This window comes from Dendrobates tinctorius, unplaced genomic scaffold, assembly GCF_039654945.1.
Source record: "Dendrobates tinctorius isolate UK_male_01 unplaced genomic scaffold, ASM3965494v1 ptg000090l, whole genome shotgun sequence".
Classification (NCBI taxonomy): Eukaryota; Metazoa; Chordata; class Amphibia; order Anura; family Dendrobatidae; genus Dendrobates; species Dendrobates tinctorius.
Window position 1 is genome coordinate 3,997,087 of NW_027361758.1, and position 21,270 is coordinate 4,018,356.

General features: G+C 47.7%; 1 protein-coding gene across 9 annotated transcripts in view; it reads right to left on the minus strand.

The window, feature by feature from the left end:
• Nucleotides 1–21,270, minus strand: part of CLIP1 (CAP-Gly domain containing linker protein 1) — a 231,158-nt gene that overhangs the window by 72,073 nt on the left and 137,815 nt on the right. For all 9 annotated transcript variants that reach the window (XM_073586024.1, XM_073586022.1, XM_073586020.1 and 6 more), the window contains one exon: nucleotides 11,607–11,804. In XM_073586024.1, coding sequence (XP_073442125.1) covers nucleotides 11,607–11,804 — 198 coding nt within the window. The remainder of the gene's footprint in view (nucleotides 1–11,606; nucleotides 11,805–21,270) is intronic.

The following is a 21,270-nucleotide window of genomic DNA, read 5'->3' on the forward strand; positions in this document are numbered from 1 at the left end:
ACGGTAAGTAATACAACAGTGTTACAAGAAAATCACCTTAAGCAAATAAATAAATTCATGCTCTCTTGGCTTATAAACAGGATATATTAAGAATATATCAGGCTGTGAAAATTTCACAAAAAAAAATAAAAAAAATAAAAAAAATACTATAAGCCTGAAAGACAAAATCCACCCAGTAAAGGGATTGAAGCCCGAATCAAGTAAAAGAACTGCACTTTGAAATATTTATTTATTTTACTCATTTATATATTTTACTCATTTATATAGCGCCATTAATTCCACAGCACTTTACAGACATTATCATCACTGTCCCCGATGGGGCTCACAATCTAAATTCCCTATCAGTATGTCTTTGGAATGTGGGAGGAAACCCAAACAAACACGGGGAGAACATACAAACTCCTTGCAGATGTTGTCTTTGGTGGGAAATATCTTACATAATCATAATAAAATAACGCCACATAGTTAAATATACAGCTATAGTGTAGCAGAAATGTTGTTTATAAATTAGGTGAATCACCTTAAATAAGACATATAAGTTGTAAGGGAAACAAATAGTAGGACAGTAACACAAAGTGCACATGTGGATTAACCTGGTGTATTACCTTGGGGTGGCAGAGGAACCCTGACGCACATTTCGCGTTCAGCTTCTTCTTAGGGGAGTTAAAAGCAAAACGCACGTCGGGGTTCCTCTGCCACACTAAGCACTAAGGTAATACACCAGTTTAATTTAATACTATTTGTTTCCCTTGCCGCTGCAACTTATGTCTTATTTGAGGTGACTCTCCTAATCTATATACAACATTTCTGTTACCCTATAGTTTACTATGTGGCATTACTTTATGATGATTATTTACTTCATGTAAGATAGTTCAAAGTGCAACTCTTTATTTTATTAAGGCTTCAATCCCATTACTGGGTGGAATTTGTCTTTCAGGCTAATCGTATTCTTTTTTTTATGTGAAATTTTCACAGCCTCATATATTCCTAATATATCCCATTTATAAGCCTATCACCAAGAGAGCCTGAATTTATTTACTGAAGGTGATTTTCTTCTAACACTGTTGTATTACTTATGATGTACTCCTTTATAAAAAAAAAAAAAAAAGTGGCTTTTTTGCATTTACCGGTATGTTCCTGCACAAATTTTAATTTTCTATGTTTCAATAAACTTTGCAATTTTTTATGGCATTTGCTTCCTTTTTCTTGTGTTTGGTTTAGGCTAGTTTCACACTAGCGTTCGTGGGCACAGCGCAGGGCCACCGCTAAGCCCCACCCCGGCCACGCCCCCTCTGGTAAATTCTTGAGGCTGCATGCGATCAGCGTATCCTATATTTAGCATTGGATACACTGATCGTGCGCTGGTCTGATTTTGCTGGCGCTGCGCCAAGCACAAAAATGCAACACATCGCGTTTTTGTGCGCTGGGCGCAGCACCAAAAGCGCGCAGCGCCATCAAAATCAGACCAGCGCACAATCAGCGTATCCAACGCTAAATATAGGATACGCTGATCGCATGCAGCCTCATGCGATCAGAGGAGGAACTGACCGGAGGGGGCGCGGCCGGGGCTTAGCGGCGGCCCTGCGCTGCGCCCATGAACGCTAGTGTGAAACTAGCCTTATACATTAATGGAAGTGCCACAAATCTAGGCTATTTATGGGTTTATTATGGGAGTGGAATTATTAGACTTGTGCCAGAATTCTGCTGGAAAAGTCATAAACCTTGAAACTTTAGCACAAAAAATTGTGCTTTTTTGTGTTTCTATTGCCACTTTTTTAGAAACAGTGAGTGGAAGTTTGAGGGGAAAACATGACTATGTTCGGCCCAACAAATTGACATCAGAAATTGGCATAAATTAAGGCGCAAATCTAGAACAATCCCTAGCAATGGTTGAACTGCCCCTACTGGTGCACAAAAAATCCTAAGAATTTTAATATATTTGTTGCCTTTTACTCTAGTGCATTTAATCATTAAAACTTTGTATAAATGCCAATCTTAAGGGGGCTGTCTCATTTTACTAAATGGGTAAAATTGCAACGTAACGCTTATTAAAAATGCTTAAAGGGAACCTGTCACCAGGTTTGGCCGATATAAGATACGGCCACTGCCTTTCAGGGCTTATCAACAACATTCTATAATGACGTAGATAAGCCCCCGATCCAACCTGCGAGATACCACCATGGTTACTTACCGGTAGACATTTTTTCCGGAACCCATGACAGCACACCTGAGAGGGATCCGCCTCACCAGGACAGGAACCTACTGAAATATAAGGGGCGGCACCTCTCCCCTGCTTCAGTTGGTTACAGGGCATGAGAGGTCTTCCCGGTTAGTTACATGTTTATCCAACACCACATCACACAAATACACCCTACTAACGTGCACACCCATACGGTGAAAAGGGGGGGGGGATACGGGTGCTGTCATGGGTTCCGGAAAAACCGACTACCGGTAAGTAACCATGGTGGTTTTCCCTTCACCCATGACAGCACACCTGAGAGATTTTTGGAGACTTCGAAACACCTTAGAGAGGGACCACCGCTTGTAGCACCCTTCTACCAAAGGTTAAGTCAGCAGAGGAGGACAGGTTTAATCTATAGTGCTTAAAGAAGGTTGACGGTGAGGTCCAGGTAGCGGCCTTACAGATTTGCTCAATTGATACCTCTGCCTTTTCAGCCCAGGAGGTCGCCACGGCTCTGGTGGAATGAGCCTTGATGCCGTCAGGAATCGGAACACCACTAGCTGAGTAGGCTATACTAATGGCCTCCCTAATCCATCTGGCAATAGTCCCTTTTGATACTCCATAGCCTTTCCTGGCACCCTGAGAAGCTACGAATAGGGACTGGGACATCCTTCATTGGCTAGTCACAGATATATATATTCTAGCAGGGCTCTCTTAGGCTTCTTTCAGATATCCATCTTTAGTGTTCCGGCGCCTTGCGGTGAAAAGCCGTACTGCCGGATGCGGCGTGGAGCGCAGACACCGGATGTATGTGTACGGCTGAATACGGTGTCGTGAACATTTAAAGGAGCCAGAGCGCAAAGAGGGCGAGCAGACAGGTATGATGATCAGGGGGACGAGAGAGAGAGAGAGAAAGAGAGAGAGGGACGAGAGAGAGAGGGACGAGAGAGAGACGAGAGAGAGAGATTTTAGCTATAGATGGCAGACACTTATGGGGTTAAAACACAAAGTGTCCGGGCATGCGCTGTTCTGAAAACCGTTCCGGCGCTGTCAAAAAACGTTACAGGGAACGTTTTTTGCAGACGCCGGACGGCGCATTTTTGCCGTCTCCGGCAGAAACCTGACACGCCGCATGCCCATCCGGCACGATGTAGCGATAATGACAGTCAATGAGGAAAAAACCGGATCCGGTGCCGGATCAGGTTTTTTACATTTTCGCCGCATCGTGCCGGATTCCAGAAAACGGATGTGTGAAAGTAGCCTTAACGTCCAAATTGTGGAATTTTTCCTCCCCTGGATTTTTAGGATTTTCGCTAAAGGAAGGAAGGACAATCTCCTGACTTCGATGGATACTACCATAGGCAGATATGCAGGGTCTGTTTTTAATACTACCCTGTCCTGAAATTCTTGTGTATAAGGTGGACTTACTGAGAGAGCCTGCAAGTCACTCACTCTATGGGCCGACGTGAGGGCCACTAAAATAATCGTTTTTAGGGTAAGATATTTTATGGGTAGTTGTTGAATAGGCTCATATGGTTCTTTTGTAAGGGCCTCTAATACCAGGTTTAGATCCCATGGAGCTACTCTTGGTAATGGGATAGGTCTAGACCTATGACATGATTTAATAAATCTAGCTACCCATCTGTTTGCTGCCAAATTGCAGTTATAAAGCGCGCCCAGAGCAGATACCTGAACTTTGAGGGTATTTACCGCTAACCCCAGCTGTAACCCTGATTGCAAAAACTCCAAGATAGCACTAATCTGGGGCTCTTGCTCTAACGGCTTACCTAAGAACTGCAGGAATTTATTCCATGTCCTGCCGTAGATATTAGTCGTTACCGGTTTCCTACCCCAGAATGCCCTGCGCCGCTGACGTCAGCAGTCGGAAGACGCCCGCGGCCTTCCCTCGCTAGGCGCTCTGGGGGAGCGAGACCGCGGGCATGCGCGAGGGGAGGTAGGCGCGGTGGAGCCTCCAGGAGCCGCCGTTCGCGCCCACACAAACCCGGAGCCCCAGGGATCACTGGGGACTGTGCTTCCAGGACCCGACGGCCGGCGCTACAGGTGAGGCACCCTGTTCTTCCCGTGCTGGGACGGGCCTGGGACCTTTTCCCATGATAGGCACTGCAGACAGTGGGATTCCCTTCCAGGACAGGAACCCAACTGAAGCGGGGGAGAGGTGCCGCCCCTTATATTTCAGTAGGTTCCTGTCCTGGCGGGGCGGATCCCACTCAGGTGTGCTGTCATGGGTGAAGGGAAAAAGAAAAATAAGTTTTATTATACTCACCCGGGGGGGGGGGGGGGGGGGCGGTCCGGCGCGGTCCAGTCTGGTATGATGGGTGTCGCAGGTCCGGGTCTGGAGCCTCCCATCTTCTTGCGATGCCGGGAGAGATGAAGCAAGCAGGACGGCATCGCAAGAAGGTGGGAGGCGCCAGACCCGGACCTGCGACACCCATCGGACCGGACTGCCCCCCGGGTGAGTATAATAAAACTTATTTTTCCCTTCACCCATGACAGCACCACATGAGAGAGGGATCCGCCCCGCCAGGACAGGAACCTACTGAAATATAAGGGGCGGCACCTCTCCCCCGCTTCAGTTGGGTTCCTGTCCTGGAGCGGGATCCCAGGCTGACAGCGGCGGTGCCTGCCATGGATGAAGACATGGACCCAGGGCCGTCCCGGCGCGGGAAGAGCAGGTCAGCTTACCTGCAGCGCTGGCCGTCGGCGCCTGGAAGCGCAGTCCCCGGGGTTCCTCCAGCAGGCCCCGGGTTCGTGCGGGTGCGGTAAGGCGGCCTCCATTCGGGGCGCTCCTCCGTGCCTCCCTCCCCCTGCGCGCGCGCCCGCTCGCTCCTTCTCCCTGGGACAGGGGAAGCCGGGCGCGACTTCCGGCGCCTGACGTCAGCGGCGCGGTGCAGCTTGGGTATGCGCCGGCTGACGTCACGGACGCGACGGACATGGCGCCTAGTGCGGCGCCGGCCACAAAAGAAGGAAAAAAAAAAAAAGAGAAGAATGGCCGGCGGTCGCAGGGGGGAGGGTCAAAAGGATCGCTCACCGGGGCCTATTTAAAGGAGGCAAGGAGCAGAACGGCCGGGCTGTTACAATGGGGTCACAGCAGGAACGCTCACCGTCCCCACTGTCTCTACCCCCGTCGCAGACCTCGGCACGGAAGCACGGTAGCCGTTCGAGCGGTAAGAGCAGCAGCCGTCCGAGCCACAGATCAAATGATTCCTCGAGATCGAGAGAACACAGACCACATGCTCCAGCGCAGCCTTCCAGCCCGGTACCCGATTTTGTGGGTGGTGAGTGGATCTTCGTGAATGTTAGACCATTATTAATAGGGTCCTTTTTGTGTGTTATTTGCTTCCTTAGGTGAAAGGCAAAAAAGCAGGGAGCAAAAGAAATAATAGGGAGTGTGCGATATGCCAGAACCCCCTAGCGAAAGATTGGCAAAAAAACCTTTGCGCTAGCTGTATACAGCAAACAGTGGCGGAGGAAGTGCAGAGCCTAGCAACTCACCTCAGATCTGTCATAAAATCAGAGGTGGAAGGTTCACTTAAATTATTATTAAAGAAAAAGAAAAAAAGTAGAAGAAACTCCCCAAGTTCTTCATCAGACTCCTCCTCGTCCGAATATCAGGCTGAGCGCATGTCCTCTTCCTCCTCGGATAGTGACACAGGGGGTAGACCGTGTTTTCCGGTTGAGGATACTGATAGTCTCCTTAAAGCCATTAGGTCAACTATGGGCCTTCAGGAGGAAAAAGCGACCAAATCCCTAGAAGAGGTCATGTTTGGTGGGTTACAGGAAAGGAAGAAACGCACCTTTCCAGTTAATGAAAAAGTCCAGGCGCTCATCGAAACGGAGTGGAAGAAGCCTGAAAAATCAGGTAGCCTTCCTTCCTCCTCAAAAAGGAGATATCCCTTTGACCCTAAGGATACGGAAATATGGGACAAGGTCCCAAAAATCGATGCGGCGGTATCCAGGTCATCCAAAAGGTCGGCCCTGCCCCTAGAAGACTCAGGAGTACTAAGAGATCCACTAGATAAGAAAGCAGACTCCTACCTAAGGCATGCTTGGGAAGCAACAGCGGGGGGACTAAAACCTGCGATAGCCGGTACCTGTACAGCCCGGTCTTTAATGATCTGGCTACAGCAGCTAGAAGAAAAAATTGCTTCCAAGATGTCTAGGGAGAAAATTTTAGGAGACATGTATCTGCTACACGGAGCAGCCGCCTTTTTAGCCGACACCTCGGCCGATTCCATGAGGTTGACGGCGAGAGCAGCGGGACTATCAAATGCTGCAAGGCGTGCATTATGGCTTAAAGGGTGTCCGGGAGATCTACAATCAAAAGCCAAATTATGCTCCCTTCCATGTGATGGACAATTTCTCTTTGGAAAAAATCTGGACGAAATCCTAGAAAAAGCGGGTGATAAGAAGAAGGGCTTCCCCAGGTTTCAGGGAGATCAAAGAAGACCGCCCTTTCGGAGGGGGAAATTCAATAGAGGCCGGCCTCCGGGAGATCGGAAAAGATGGGAAGACAAGAGGAAGAAAGAGTCTGGATTCATGTTCGGGGGAGCCGCTTCATCCGCAAAAAAGTCCCCTCAATGACGCCGGCATCCCCGTAGGGGGGAGACTGATGCTGTTTGGTCAGGCCTGGGAAAATATATCTTCCAATACTTGGATTTTAAACATCATAAAGGAAGGTTTAAAATTCCCCTTTTTTCAACAGCCAAGAGCATCGTTTGTGGTGACCCCCGTCAGGAAAGGGGTAGAAGAACAGTTGGCCTTAGAGGCAGAGATCCTAAGCCTGCTGGACAAACATGTCCTGATCGAGGTCCCAAGAGGACAGGAAAGAAGGGGTTTCTACTCGCCCCTCTTTTTAATAAAAAAACCGGATCATTCGTTCAGGACGATTATAGACCTGAGAGGCCTCAACCGTTGGATACAGAACCAAACCTTCAAAATGGAGTCAGTGACTTCAGCTATAAGGCTGTTACACCACAACTGTTTCATGGCGGTAGTCGATCTAAAGGATGCTTACTACCACATCCCGATCCATTCAGAATACCAAAAATACTTAAGGGTAGCGCTCTACATTCGGGGCAACCTCAAACATTTTCAGTTCAGAGCCCTTCCATTCGGCATATCCATAGTACCGAGGGTGTTTACAAAAGTAGTTGCAGAGATGACAGCATTCCTCCGCATCCACAACACAATTATAATACCCTACCTAGACGATTTTCTAATTGTGGGCAACTCAGAACGTCACTCCACAGAGCAAGTAGAAAGGGTGATAGATACCCTACGGAATCTCGGCTGGATGGTGAATGTCAAGAAGTCAAGGCTACAACCCTTACAAAGGCAAATGTTCTTAGGTTTCATCTTGGACTCAAATCAACGAATTTGTCTCTTACCAGACGCCAAGGTGGAAAAGGTAAGGGATATGATCTTGGCAACAATAGATCAACCTCACACGACCCTGAGAGGGGCAATGTCCTTGTTAGGCACTCTGACAGCCTGTATCCCAGCGGTCAGATGGGCACAATTTCATACCCGTCAACTACAAGCAGAGGTCCTATCAGTACAGAAGTCGCTAAAAGGCTGTTTAGAAGGAAGGCTGGAACTTTCCGTAAAAACCAAAGGCTCTCTCAGATGGTGGCTAGACAGAGCAAACCTACTAACAGGGACATCGTGGCAGAAGCCAGTGTCCGACGTGATAATGACAGACGCAAGCTCCTCGGGGTGGGGAGCGCACCTAAGGGGACAGGTAGCCCAGGGACCCTGGGGACACCTAGAGCAAAACGCATCCTCCAACCTAAGAGAGCTACGAGCAGTAAACAGAGCCCTAAGGATATTCATGCCCACTCTAGAAGGCCGCAATGTCCGGATTATGTCGGACAACAGCACAACAGTAGCCTACATCAACCACCAGGGAGGGACAAGGTCACGCTCCCTAATGCTCGAAACCAACGAGATCTTTCACAGGGCAGAGAGACACCTACACTCCCTATCAGCCCTACACATCAGAGGGGTAGAAAACACACAAGCCGATTTCCTAAGCCGCAACACACTAAAACAGGGGGAATGGACCCTGAATCGGGTAGTGTTCCAAAAGATAGTACATCTTTGGGGAGAGCCAATAATAGACCTCTTTGCCAACAGAAGCAACAGGCAGGTAAAAAGATTCTGTTCACTGAACCCAAAGGAAGAGCCATGGGCAGTGGACGCTTTGCAAATTCCGTGGGATTTCAAGCTAAGTTATGCCTTTCCTCCGGTAGCTCTAATCCCAGTAGTAGTGAAAAAGATAAGGGAAGATCAGGCCAGAGTGATCTTAATAGCCCCGTTCTGGCCAAAAAGGCCATGGTTCTCACTACTACAGATAATGTCCCTCTCAGATCCGTGGGTACTGCCAGAGATTCCAGACCTGCTAGCTCAGGGTCCGGTATTCCACACGCAAGTCAAGGGGTTCCATCTGACGGCGTGGAATTTGAAAGGTCACTTTTAAGTAATAGAGGATTCTCCCCTGGGTTGGTGGCTACACTGATGAAAAGTAGGAAGCCAGTAACAACTAATATATACGGTAGAATATGGAATAAGTTTCTGCAGTTTCTGGGGAAACCATTAGACCAAGAACCCCCGATCAAGACTATCTTAGAGTTCTTACAGGCAGGTCTACAGCTAGGCCTAGCGGTAAATACACTCAAAGTACAAGTTTCAGCGCTAGGCGCTCTATATAATTGTAACATAGCGGCAAACAGATGGATAGCTAGGTTTATTAAATCCTGCCACAGGTCTAGACCAGTCCCATCGCAAAAAATGGCTCCCTGGGATTTAAACCTTGTGTTAGAAGCTCTCACAAAGGAACCATTTGAACCAGTAGAACAACTATCAGTGAAATATCTTACCCTAAAAACCATTATTCTAGTGGCCCTTACATCGGCACGTAGGGTAAGTGACCTGCAGGCCCTATCAGTTAGTCCACCGTATACCCAGGTATACCAGGACAGAATTGTCCTAAAAACAGACCCTGCTTATTTACCGAAAGTGGTGTCGGATTTTCACCGTAGCCAGGAAATCGTCCTCCCCTCCTTCTGTGAAAATCCGAAAAACCCAGGAGAGGAGAAATTCCATAATCTAGATGTGAAAAGAGCCCTCTTAGAGTACATATCAGTAACCAGCCAGTGGAGGAGGTCCCAGTCCGTATTTGTAGCCTTCCAGGGTGCCAGGAAGGGTTATGGAGTATCGAAAGGGACTATTGCCAGATGGATTAGGGAGGCCATTAGTGTAGCCTACTCAGCTAGTGGTGTTCCGATTCCTGATGGCATCAAGGCTCATTCCACCAGAGCCGTGGCGACCTCCTGGGCTGAAAAGGCAGGGGTATCAATTGAGCAAATTTGTAAGGCCGCTACCTGGGCCTCACCCTCAACCTTTTTTAAGCACTATAGATTAAATCTATCCTCCTCGGCTGACTTGACCTTTGGTAGAAGGGTGCTGCAAGCGGTGGTCCCTCCCTAAGGTGTTTCGAAGTCTCCAAAAATCTCTCATGTGGTGCTGTCATGGGTGAAGGGAAAACCACCATGGTTACTTACCGGTAGCCGGTTTTTCCGGAACCCATGACAGCACCCGTATATTCCCCCCCCTTTTTTCACCGTATGGGTGTGCACAATAGTCGGGTGTATTTGTGTGATGTGGTGTTGGATAAACATGTAACTAACCGGGAAGTCCTCTCAATGCTCTGTAATCCAACTGAAGCGGGGGAGAGGTGCCACCCCTTATATTTCAGTAGGTTCCTGTCCTGGCGGGGCGGATCCCTCTCTCATGTGGTGCTGTCATGGGTTCCGGAAAAACCGGCTACCGGTAAGTAACCATGGTGGTTTTCTCATCTTGCAGGTCAAATCGGGGGATTATCTACAGCATTATAGAATGCTGTAGATAAGGACTGAAAGGCAGTGGCCGCATCTTATATCGGCCAAAACCGCTGACAGGTTCACTTTAATATTCTCGAGAAAAGAGTGAGATATAATTCTGTAGCGGACTGCTGGTTGCCAAGATTGTCGACCACCTCAAAGCTTAATAGAAAAAATTTGAGTCCGGCTCAAAAGGACTGGATTTTTCTTTTCTTTTTCAAAAGAAAATATAGTGCGTACAAAAGAAAATTTTCATGGTCGACATGACCCAGTCGTCGCATTTCAATTGCACTAAGCAGTCTTACTCATGAGTCTTACACAGTCATGAGTAAAACTGCTTAGTGCAGTCGAAATGCATCAACTGGGTAATGTCGAACATGAAAATTTTCTTTTGTATGCACTATAATTTCTTTTTAAAAATAAAAAGATAAGAAAAATCCAGTCCTGTTGAGCTGGAGTCCAATTTTTTTTCTATTATCCTTGATGTGAGGCCGGGACAAAGCCGGTGTTTGAGCCCCAGGTGGATGAGCATAGAGCAAATGGGTTAGTTGGAATCAAGTTTATGCTATCACCTCAAAGGTTGCCAGTGTCCTAGGCACGCTTGCAAGCTGTTTGCTAAATAGCTTAAAAGCGCTGATCTGAAGCTGGCCAGATAGATGGATCGGGCTAACCTCAGTTTACCCACGCTTCTCCCTTCCTGTGCAGTAATGAACAATTTGGCACTCTAACATTGCACAGCCCCCCAACAAGCAGGAAGCCAGAGGCCAGGAGTGGTGCGCTCTGATGACAGGAAAACTAGACAACTCCTTTAGGTAAATGAATATTTCTAAACCAGTTTTTTTTTTACTTCCCTAGGTGTGTTCTGCAATGTGCAAATATATATTTTCTTTACAGCTTACCTTACCCTATTAAAAGAAGCTGGCTTTGAATTTAGATTCCCCTATAAGTTCAGCTTTAAAAATAAATGTTTTAAAACTATCATCTCAACTCACATATAAAATAAAGCCAAATAAGATTAGTGATAGATCACTGGAAGATTAGGTGATAGTGATGTTTCTAAGCAATTCTGTTAATAGTATTAATTACAAAGGAAATGTGTACATATTAAATTCCATATGAAGACAGGTGTATAACGAACACATAGGAAATAATGAATCATTATTAATGCCTATGGGTTTCCTTGTGTCTGATATGCCAGAAGTCATATAGAAATGATGTACAGTAATATTAGCAAACCACAGTAGCACATATGTGAAGGTATTAGACTTCGTAATTACTAACTTTTGACTATATGATTCTGCGAACACTTTGGATTGATGTATTTATAGCATCTCATATGTGCATCTGTGACGGGGTTACGTTAATGTACGTACCATCACAGTAAAGAATGGAGTGTGATTTTCTTTGCATAGAGAAATTCTTAAGAGCAAAAAACCTTGAATAAAACTTTATAAAGAGCCAGAGAAAATATTTATTAATTAATATTTAATATGTAAATTTCCCAGAACCACAGAGAAAAATACCTTGGCCTTTTCCACTTGCTGTTGGACCTCTTCTGTTTGTTTGACCTGGGCCACCTTCCACATTTCCTCTTTAACCTGTAGATTTTGATTCAGCTCATTGATTGCAGTTTGATGTTGGGAAACTAAATCCGAAATACATTTTTCTTTCAAAGATTGCATCTCTTTATTCTCAAGGTGAAGTTTTTCAATTGTGAGTTTCTAAGGGAAACCAAAGAAAATGTTTGAATACAAATTACCAAAGTCTACCAAAACTAAAATGCAACCCAAAGGTCTGAGTGTCATTTGTCAGATCACATAATAAGATTCACTGCATAAATGGAGGACCTTAAAGGGATATTTTGAATTCTATTTTTTGCATTAAAGGGAATCAACAGGTTTATGCTTTCCAATCTGAAGGCACTATAAAATAGTCACAGAGACCCTGATTCCAGCTCTGTGTCACTTATAATCAACCAAAAGATCCAATAAGATAAAGATTATATGTGAGGCACATTGATTTAACAAACCTGTTTCATATGTAAATTAAAACAGAAACAAGAACAATGTACAAAGTATGAAATTATTATTCCACATGGAAAATTTCATTAAAAATATCATAAATAACAAAGATAAATTATTCAAGCCAAAATAACCTCTATGGCGGGACAAAAAGAGGCTATGAAATACTTAAAAATGTGATTATACATATACAAAATCAAACTGGTATTGGCCCTTTAATTGTAGCCATTATGAATAATAAATAGCATCATGAACAATTGCATTAAAGCCTAGCAAGCCATAGCCAATACATATGAATAATGAAAAACACTCAATGTGTTTCCTCACTACCAGGGCTCAGTCACCGCATTATAATTATATTAGTAACTCACATATAAAGTTTCCTGTGCCACGTCCCTCACCCTGACACGCGTTTCAGACTCACCGGCCTATAGTTGCCTGGGTACACCTTCTTCAAAAAGGGGAAGAAGGTGGACCCAGGCAACTATAGGCCGGTGAGTCTGACTTCTATACCAGGAAAGATCTTTGAACAAATTATTAAACAACATGTATGTCAATACCTGGATAAGAATGAAGTGATTAAACAGAGCCAGCATGGGTTTGTAACTAATAAGTCATGTCAGACTAACTTAATTTCCTTCTATAACGGTATCACTGATTGGGTGGATCAAGGAAATGCTGTAGATATAGTATATCTTGACTTCAGCAAAGCATTTGACAAAGTCTCTCATACAATCCTTATTGAAAAAATGACTAAGTATGGAATGGACAAGGCAACTGTCAGGTGGATTCATAACTGGCTTAGTGATCGGACCCAAAGAGTGGTCGTAAATGGCTGCACATCCAGTTGGAAGGATGTCTCAAGTGGGGTACCACAGGGCTCTGTCCTGGGCCCTGTATTGTTCAACATCTTTATCAACGATTTAGATGAAGGAATTGAGGGTAAACTGATTAAATTTGCTGATGACACAAAGCTAGGAGGGATAGCTAATACTAGAGAAGAGAGAGAGAGGATTCAAAAAGATTTAAATAAACTGGAGAAGTGGGCAGCAACTAACAGAATGGTTTTTAACAGGGAGAAATGCAAAGTACTACATCTGGGCAATAAAAATGAAAAAAGCATATATAGAATGGGAGGAATAGGGCTAAGTGACAGCACATGTGAAAAAGACTTGGGTATACTAATAGATCACAGACTGAATATGAGTCAACAGTGTGATGCAATACAAAATCCCGTCCGTCCCATGGGTAGTAGGAAAAATTACCCCGACACAGAAAAAGCACTATTCACATATATAAAAAAACATATTTTATTGAAACATATAAAAACAAACCATGGAAAACCTCTGTTAGAGGACACGACAATTGCTATATGTATCCAGAAAGTCGGTATGGATAGAACAATGTGTGAAAATACATGCTAATGATGAAATATACATGAAATATGAAAAATCAAAATATGTGTCAAGAGAAAAACCAAAAATTATTAATACTAATCAACTCCAATCGCAATGATATGAGTGTAAAGAAAAAAAGGGGCTCCTCATAAACACCATCGCATGATGATCACAAAACCATTCTACCTGCAAATGCTGATACCGCTAGCTAGCGATCCTTGCAACCCAATCAATGTGAGTGCCCTAACTCATTATAAAGCCAGGAAGCACATCAGAATAAATGTATGTGTATGCAAATAATGCTAACCCACAATAAGGGAAACATGGATTTTTGTGAGTACTCACCGTAAAATCCTTTTCTCCGAGACGCTCATTGGGGGACACAGAGACTGTGGGTGTGTGCTTCTGCCGTCTGGAGGCTGACACTAAGTATACAAAAAAAGAGTTAGCTCCTCCTCCGCCGCATACACCCTCGCCCCCAGACCGGGCGTAACTCAGTTTAGTGCATAAGCAGTAGGAGAACGCGCCTTAAACTCAGGCAAGAAATTATACGTCTGGAAAAGGGACCACCCTGATCCTTACATAAGGATTTGTATAACTCAAAAATAAGCAAAAGCCAACTGGCTAGTAGGGTGGGTGCTGTGTCCCCCAATGAGCGTCTCGGAGAAAAGGATTTTACGGTGAGTACTCACAAAAATCCATGTTTCTCCTTCGTCTCATTGGGGGACACAGAGACTGTGGGACGTTCTAAAGCAGTCCCTGGGCGGGATCTTAGCTCACCCAATCCATGCTATTTTGCTCCCCTGATTAGAGGTGCGCAACTGCTGCCTGGAGAATCTTTCTTCCCAGGCTTGCATCCGCGGATGCCTGGGTATGTACGTTATAATGTTTGACAAACGTATGCAAACTGGACCAGGTAGCTGCCTTGCACACCTGCTCCGCTGAAGCCTGGTGTCGCAGTGCCCATGAGGCACCCACTGCTCGAGCCGAGTGTGCCTTAATCCCTGCCGGAACCGGCGTGCCACTGATTTGATAAGATTCTTGGACCGTCAGGCGAACCCATCTGGCCAAAGTCGCTCTGGAGGCAGCGAGCCCCTTCCGCCGCCCTTCTGGAATCACGAATAGAGAGTCTGTCTGGCGGAAAGGCGCTGTCCTTGTCACATACCTCCTAAGGGCTCTTACCAGATCCAGGGTGTGCAATGCCTTTTCTACCCTGTGCACCGGTGCCGGGCAAAACGAGGGTAAGACAATGTCTTCGTTGATATGGAATGCCGAGACAACCTTCGGCAAGAAGGGAGGAGCTGGCCTTAAAACTACCTTATCCTTATAAAAAGTCAGGAACGGCGGTTTACAAGATAGAGCCGCCAATTCCGAAACCCGCCTAATAGACGTTATAGCAACCAGAAAAACGACCTTTCTGGACAAGTAAGGTAAGGAGACTTCTTGCAATGGTTCGAAAGGAGCCTCCTGAAGGGCCCTGAGCACCAAGTTCAGGTCCCATGATTCCGTCGGCGCCTTATAGGGGGGTACTAAATGTGCGACCCCCTGCATAAACGTCCTAACCTGCCAGACCGAAGCGACCTTTCGTTGGAACAGCACCGACAGGGCCGAGATTTGCGTTCTGAGCGAACTCGGAGCCAATCCTGCGTCCAGCCCTGCCTGCAGAAAAGCCAGTACGTTGGGGATCGAAAAAACCAGAGGAGCCACTCCGCGATCCCTACACCAACGGAAAAAAACTTCCCAAGTCCGATGATATACTCTCGCCGAGGAAGGCTTTCGGGCACTCACCATCGTGGCCACCACATCGCGCCTGAATCCTGCCTGTGTTAACAGCCAAGATTCAATGGCCACGCCGTCAAACACAGGGCCCCTAAATTCGGATGGTAGATCGGCCCCTGGGACAGCAAGTCCGGCCGATCTGGGAGACGCCAGGGTACGTCCACCACTAGTTGAACCAGATCTGCATACCAGGCCCGCCGAGGCCAGTCTGGGGCCAGCAGAATTGCTGGAACCTTCTCTCTCCTTATCTTTCTGATGACTCTTGGAAGCAGAGGTAGCGGGGGGAACAAGTACGGGAGACGAAACTGGCTCCACGGGAGCACCAGAGCGTCTGCTGCGATTGCCTGCGGGTCGAGGGATCGAGCAACGAACCTTTGTACTTTGGCGTTCTCTCTGGATGCCATAAGGTCCACGTCTGGTGTCCCCCACCGTTGGCAGATCTGTTGAAAAACCTCGGGGTGCAGGGACCATTCTCCTGCTGCGACCCCGTCGGCTGAGAAAATCTGCCGCCCAGTTTTCGACTCCCGGAATGTGCACCGCTGAAATTACCACGTGGTTTTTCTCGGCCCAACGCAGTACCAGCCCAACCTCGCGCATGGCTGCTTGGCTGCGCGTGCCCCCTTGATGGTTCACATACGCTACTGCTGTAGCATTGTCCGACTGAATGCGCACCGACCGGTGTCTCAGCAAACGCTGAAAATGTTGCAGGGCCAATCGTATCGCTCGTATCTCCAGAATGTTGATCGGGAGAATTACCTCCCGAATGGACCACCGCCCCTGGGCTGTGTGACTCTGGAAAACTGCTCCCCAGCCCTGCAGGCTTGCATCGGTCGTCACCACTAACCACTGTTCCGGGGGAAAGGGTTTCCCCTGGACCAGAGACGAGTCGCGAGTCCACCATCGGAGTGATCGTCGGACCGGCGGAGACAAATTGCACCGATGACTGAGAGATAGCAGCCTTCGGTCCCATGCTGACAAGAGCGCATGCTGAAGCGGACGGAGATGGAACTGGGCAAACGGGATTGCCTCCATCGCCGCCACCATTCTGCCCAACACACTCATGCCGTACCGGATGGATCTGGTGCCCGGCTGTAGAAGGTTCCGTACCCCCTGTTTGATCCTTCGCGCCTTGTCCTGAGGGAGGATCACCAGCCCCTGGGAGGTGTTGAAAACCATGCCTAGGAATACGATTCTCTGGGCTGGAACCAAGGACGACTTGTTCCGATTGATCAACCAGCCTAGACGGGCCAGGGTATCCAGCGTGATACTGACATTCTCTTGGCACGCCTGAAACGACGGCCCCTTTACCAAAAGGTCGTCCAGGTAAGGTAGTACCGTTATGCCCCGAGCATGCAGGATGGCCATAACCACCGCCATTATCTTTGTAAAGACTCTGGGGGCAGTGGCCAGACCGAAGGGCAGAGCAACAAATTGGAAATGTCGCCCTCCGATCGCAAAACGCAGGAACCTCTGGTGTGGAGGAAAAATCGGAATGTGTAGATATGCATCCTGCACATCGATCGAGGCTAGGAACTCCCCTGGATCCATGGCTGCAATGACCGAGCGGAGGGATTCCATCCGGAACCGTCTGACCCTGATGAATTTGTTCAGGATCTTTAGATCCAGAACTGGCCTTACTGTCCCGTCCTTTTTGGGGACCGAAAACAGGTTGGAGTAAAAACCTTGCGTCTCTTCGCTTTCCGGCACTGGGACAATGACCCCGTTGCGCTGTAGCGTCATTATGGCCTGTAACAAACCTTCCGCCTGCGATTCTCTTCCAGAAAGCCGGGAACGGAAGAATCGTCGTGGCGGGAGTCCGACAAACTCTATCTTGTACCCGGACGATATCAATTCTGCCACCCAAGCGTCGCGTGCCACTGCGACCCAAACGTGGCTGAACCTTAGTAGGCGTCCGCCCACTCTGTCGTCCGTAGGTACGAAGCGCCTCGAGTCATTTTGCTGGAGGCTTTTGGGATCTGGTCCCCCTCGTTCTGGGCAAACGGCCTCGGCCTCTGCCCAGCGGATTGGCCCTGTAAGAAGATTGCCTTTCCTTAATCTGACCATCGTTCGCGGAGGTGGATGCCCTGGCCGAAGTCCCCCTCCAGGGGCTACGAAAGGGCCGAAAACGCCTCTGCGTCTGCCTGAATGCTGGCCAAGTCCTCTGCTGCGGGAGGAAACTACTCCTCCCCCCTGTGGCTTCTGAGATAAGCTTATCAAGCTTCTCACCGAACAACCGATTGCCTTGAAAAGGCAATGAGGTCAAGGATTTTTTAGAGATAGAATCCGCTTTCCACAATCTCAGCCATAATGCTCGCCTAACGGCGATCGCATTTGCTGCTGCCACAGCAGAACACTCGGCCGCGTCCAGAGAGGCGCTGATGAGATAATCACTTGCCCCTGATATCTGATTTGTCACCTCCAAGACCTCCGCGGGCAGATCCCTGTCTTGGAGGGCCTTATGCAGAGCGTCTGCCCATGAAACCATGGCCTTAGCCACCCAAGTAGCCGCAAAGGAGGGGGCCAGAGCCGACCCTGCTGCCTCATACACCGAGCGGGCAAGCCCCTCTATGAGGCGATCAGTTGGGTCCTTGATAGAAGAACCGCTGGGTATCGACAATAGCGATCTTGATGCTAAACGTGATACCGGTGGGTCCACTACTGGCGACTCCACCCATCCTTTATGGAGTTCAGGAGGAAACGGATACTTTGCTCGCAGCGCTTTTTGCATTGCAAAACGCTTATCCGGGTGTTCCCTATGTTTCTGGACTAGATCCTCGAACTCCGGATGCGTGGCAAACTTTCTATGCGGTCGCCTGGTCTTCTTGAAGGAGACCTTGTGACCTGAGGCCGTGGACACATCGTCCTCGATATCTAATGTATGGTTGACTGCCTCAATGAGGCTGTCCACCGAGTCTTGATATCCCAGGCTTTCTGGATTCCAGGCCTCCTCCTCCTCCTCATCCTGCTCACTTCCTGAGCTCGGCGACGGGGAACGAGATACCCTAATACCCGCCGCCGAAGCCCCAGAGGGCCCGGCCGACGGGGAACGAGCTCTCTTGCCATGAGCTTGTCTGGTGCTGGAGCGGCCCCTAACGGACGGAGGGTCCTGAGACGTGGACGAGCTGTCTTCCGCTGGCAGACCACCATCCTTGTCCCTGTCCGGGCCTCGAAAAGACTCAATTGCCCTTGTAAGGGACATCATAGAGTGTGATAAAGACACCACCCATTCTGGGGGGTCCTGACCCCTGGGCTCTGCAACAATGGGGGGCTCCTGGGCTCGCTCCGACTCGCAGGCTTCACAAAATTTACCCGGCTGCGCCTTAGGCAGCCTGACCCCACAGGAAACGCAAACAGCGTATAGGAAAGAGTGAGCTTTCCCTTTGCCAGACATATTGCAAGGTAGGGTAGGAGGAGGAGGGTAACCCCTTCCTTGACTACCAGTGCGGCACTCGAAACGGGGTTGCACTCACCCACCGGTAACGTCCCACCTTGCGTCTCTTCCACGGGGCGTGCGGCGCACTCTGGGAGAGAGGCGGCGGGGCTTCCGGCCGCACTCCGGCGAGGACATGCAAGGAGGGGGAGGGAGCTCTCCGGTAACTGTGCGCGCCCGCCGTTCTCCGCCCCCCCGGATTGGAAGTTAGTGGGCGGGGCTTCCGGCTACCCCCGGAAGTCGGCGGGCGGGGCCTCGCGCGGAACTCACGGACCTCCCCATACAGCGGGGGCCGCGGCCGCCTGCGGGGCTTCTGGCCGCACTCCGCGTGCGGCGTTACCCGCCGGGGGCAGCGCCGGGTGAGAGGCGGACTACCTGGTCCCGGTCTCCCTATTAACAAAGGTGAGCCGGACCGCCGTGGGGGCTCTCTTGAGGTGCTCTCAACCCCATCCCTGGCAGGGAGGGGGAGGCTACTGGTACCGGGACGCTTCGATCCCTTGGCTCACCTGCGCCTCCAACTCCACCCCTGGTCTCACTACCTAGGGGTGGTAGGGGCATTAATGAATTCCCACGCTGCAGGAGAGGAACAACGTGGAGGATCGCTCACACGTGCTCGCCCGTTGGGGTTTATGGGGAAACCGAATCCTCTTATCAGGATGCGTTGCCGCCTCTTTAAAAAATAACAAAGAAAAATGGTTGTCTGGGGAAAAGTCCCAGATGTGTCCCTCGGTGCGGGAGAGGAAACACGTGGAGGGCTACTCACACGTGGTCGCCCGTTGATGATTTGGGGAGATCGGACCCTCTCTATAGGATCCGTCGCCCCTATCTTATCTTCATAGAAAGAGAAAAAAAAAAAAAAATCTAGTCTGGAGCTCCAGACTGCGTGTGCCTCCATCAGACACTAAGCAAAAAACTGAGTTACGCCCGGTCTGGGGGCGAGGGTGTATGCGGCGGAGGAGGAGCTAACTCTTTTTTTGTATACTTAGTGTCAGCCTCCAGACGGCAGAAGCACACACCCACAGTCTCTGTGTCCCCCAATGAGACGAAGGAGAAAACAATGGTAAAACCACTAGCTTACATGGCTATCTGTAGCCGCGTGTCCCACTCCCCGACGCGCGTTTCGTCCTCTTCCTCAGGGGGCGTGTAACCCGGATAGAGAAAAGCAGGTCTTTTAACTAGTGCCACAACAACAATTGTTGAGCAACACAGCCAATCAAGATTGATTATCCATAAAATGGCGCACCACGTCATAAAGCCGCTGCCAGTAAAAATTGCTCCTCAACCCCGGTCTGTGAAACGCAAGCACACCGGTGACTATAGTAATGGTCACGTGTATGCCGGCATTCCCCATCTCGCCGGAGAATTCAGAGTCATGCAGCAGACAATTAAGACGGGTGCGCTCCTTGGAAATCAATCAATGCTGACAAAGAACGTTCTTGTGCAAAAACCTATATAAAGTGAACAGTGCTCAATACTGTGCAATAATAGAATTACATACAAATAACAAACCAGTGTAACACAATGATAACCAGTACATTATTATAAATACAATACTACTACAACAATTAATTTACTGACATAGTGCAAATATATAATATACTTCATGAAAAAATTTTTTATATACTGCAAAATTGCTCTATATATCATAATAAATATGAATATGCATAAATAAATATACATATAAAGATACATATTTAATATACAATAGTGTTATATATACCCCAATCACATAATTGTTCTACACAAAAATAACCAATCGATAAAAAAATCAATAATTCCATTATTATGCACAAGAACGTAATTTTATTCTTCTTATTAATAGAAGTCTTCATCACAGCATGGAAGCCAAAGGGAAAACTTGTCTTCAAAATGTCCCCAAATATAACAAATGGTTCATGAGAATAAGCTTCCAACTAAACAAAATAAGACGGTGTAATTTTTCCTACTACCCATGGGACGGACGGGATTTTGTATTGCTTTAATGGCACTTGATAATTATTTGTTGGATTTCATGTTGATTTAACAGTGTGATGCAGCAGCAAAAAAGGCAAATGCAATTCTAGGATGTATTAACAGAAGCATACAGTCTAGATCACGTGAAGTCATTATTTCCCTCTACTCCTCTTTGGTCAGACCTCATCTGGAATATAGTGTCCAGTTTTGGGCACCACATTTTAAAAAATACATCAACAAACTGGAGCAAGGTCAGAAAAGAGCGACCAGAATGGTGACCGGTCTGCAAACCCTGTCTTATGAGGAAAGGTTGCAGGATTTGGGAATGTTTAGTTTGCAGAAGAGAAGACTGAGAGGAGACTTAATAGCTGTCTACAAATATCTAAAGGGCTGTCACATTGTAGAAGGATCAACTTTATTCTCATTTGCACAAGGAAAGACTAGAAGCAATGGGATGAAACTGAATGGGAGGAGACACAGATTAGATATTAGAAAAAAATTTTTGACAGTTAGAGTGATCAATGAGTGGAACAGGCTGCCACGAGAAGTGGTGAGTTCTCCTTCAATGGAAGTCTTCAAACAGAGGCTGGACAGACATCTGACTGGG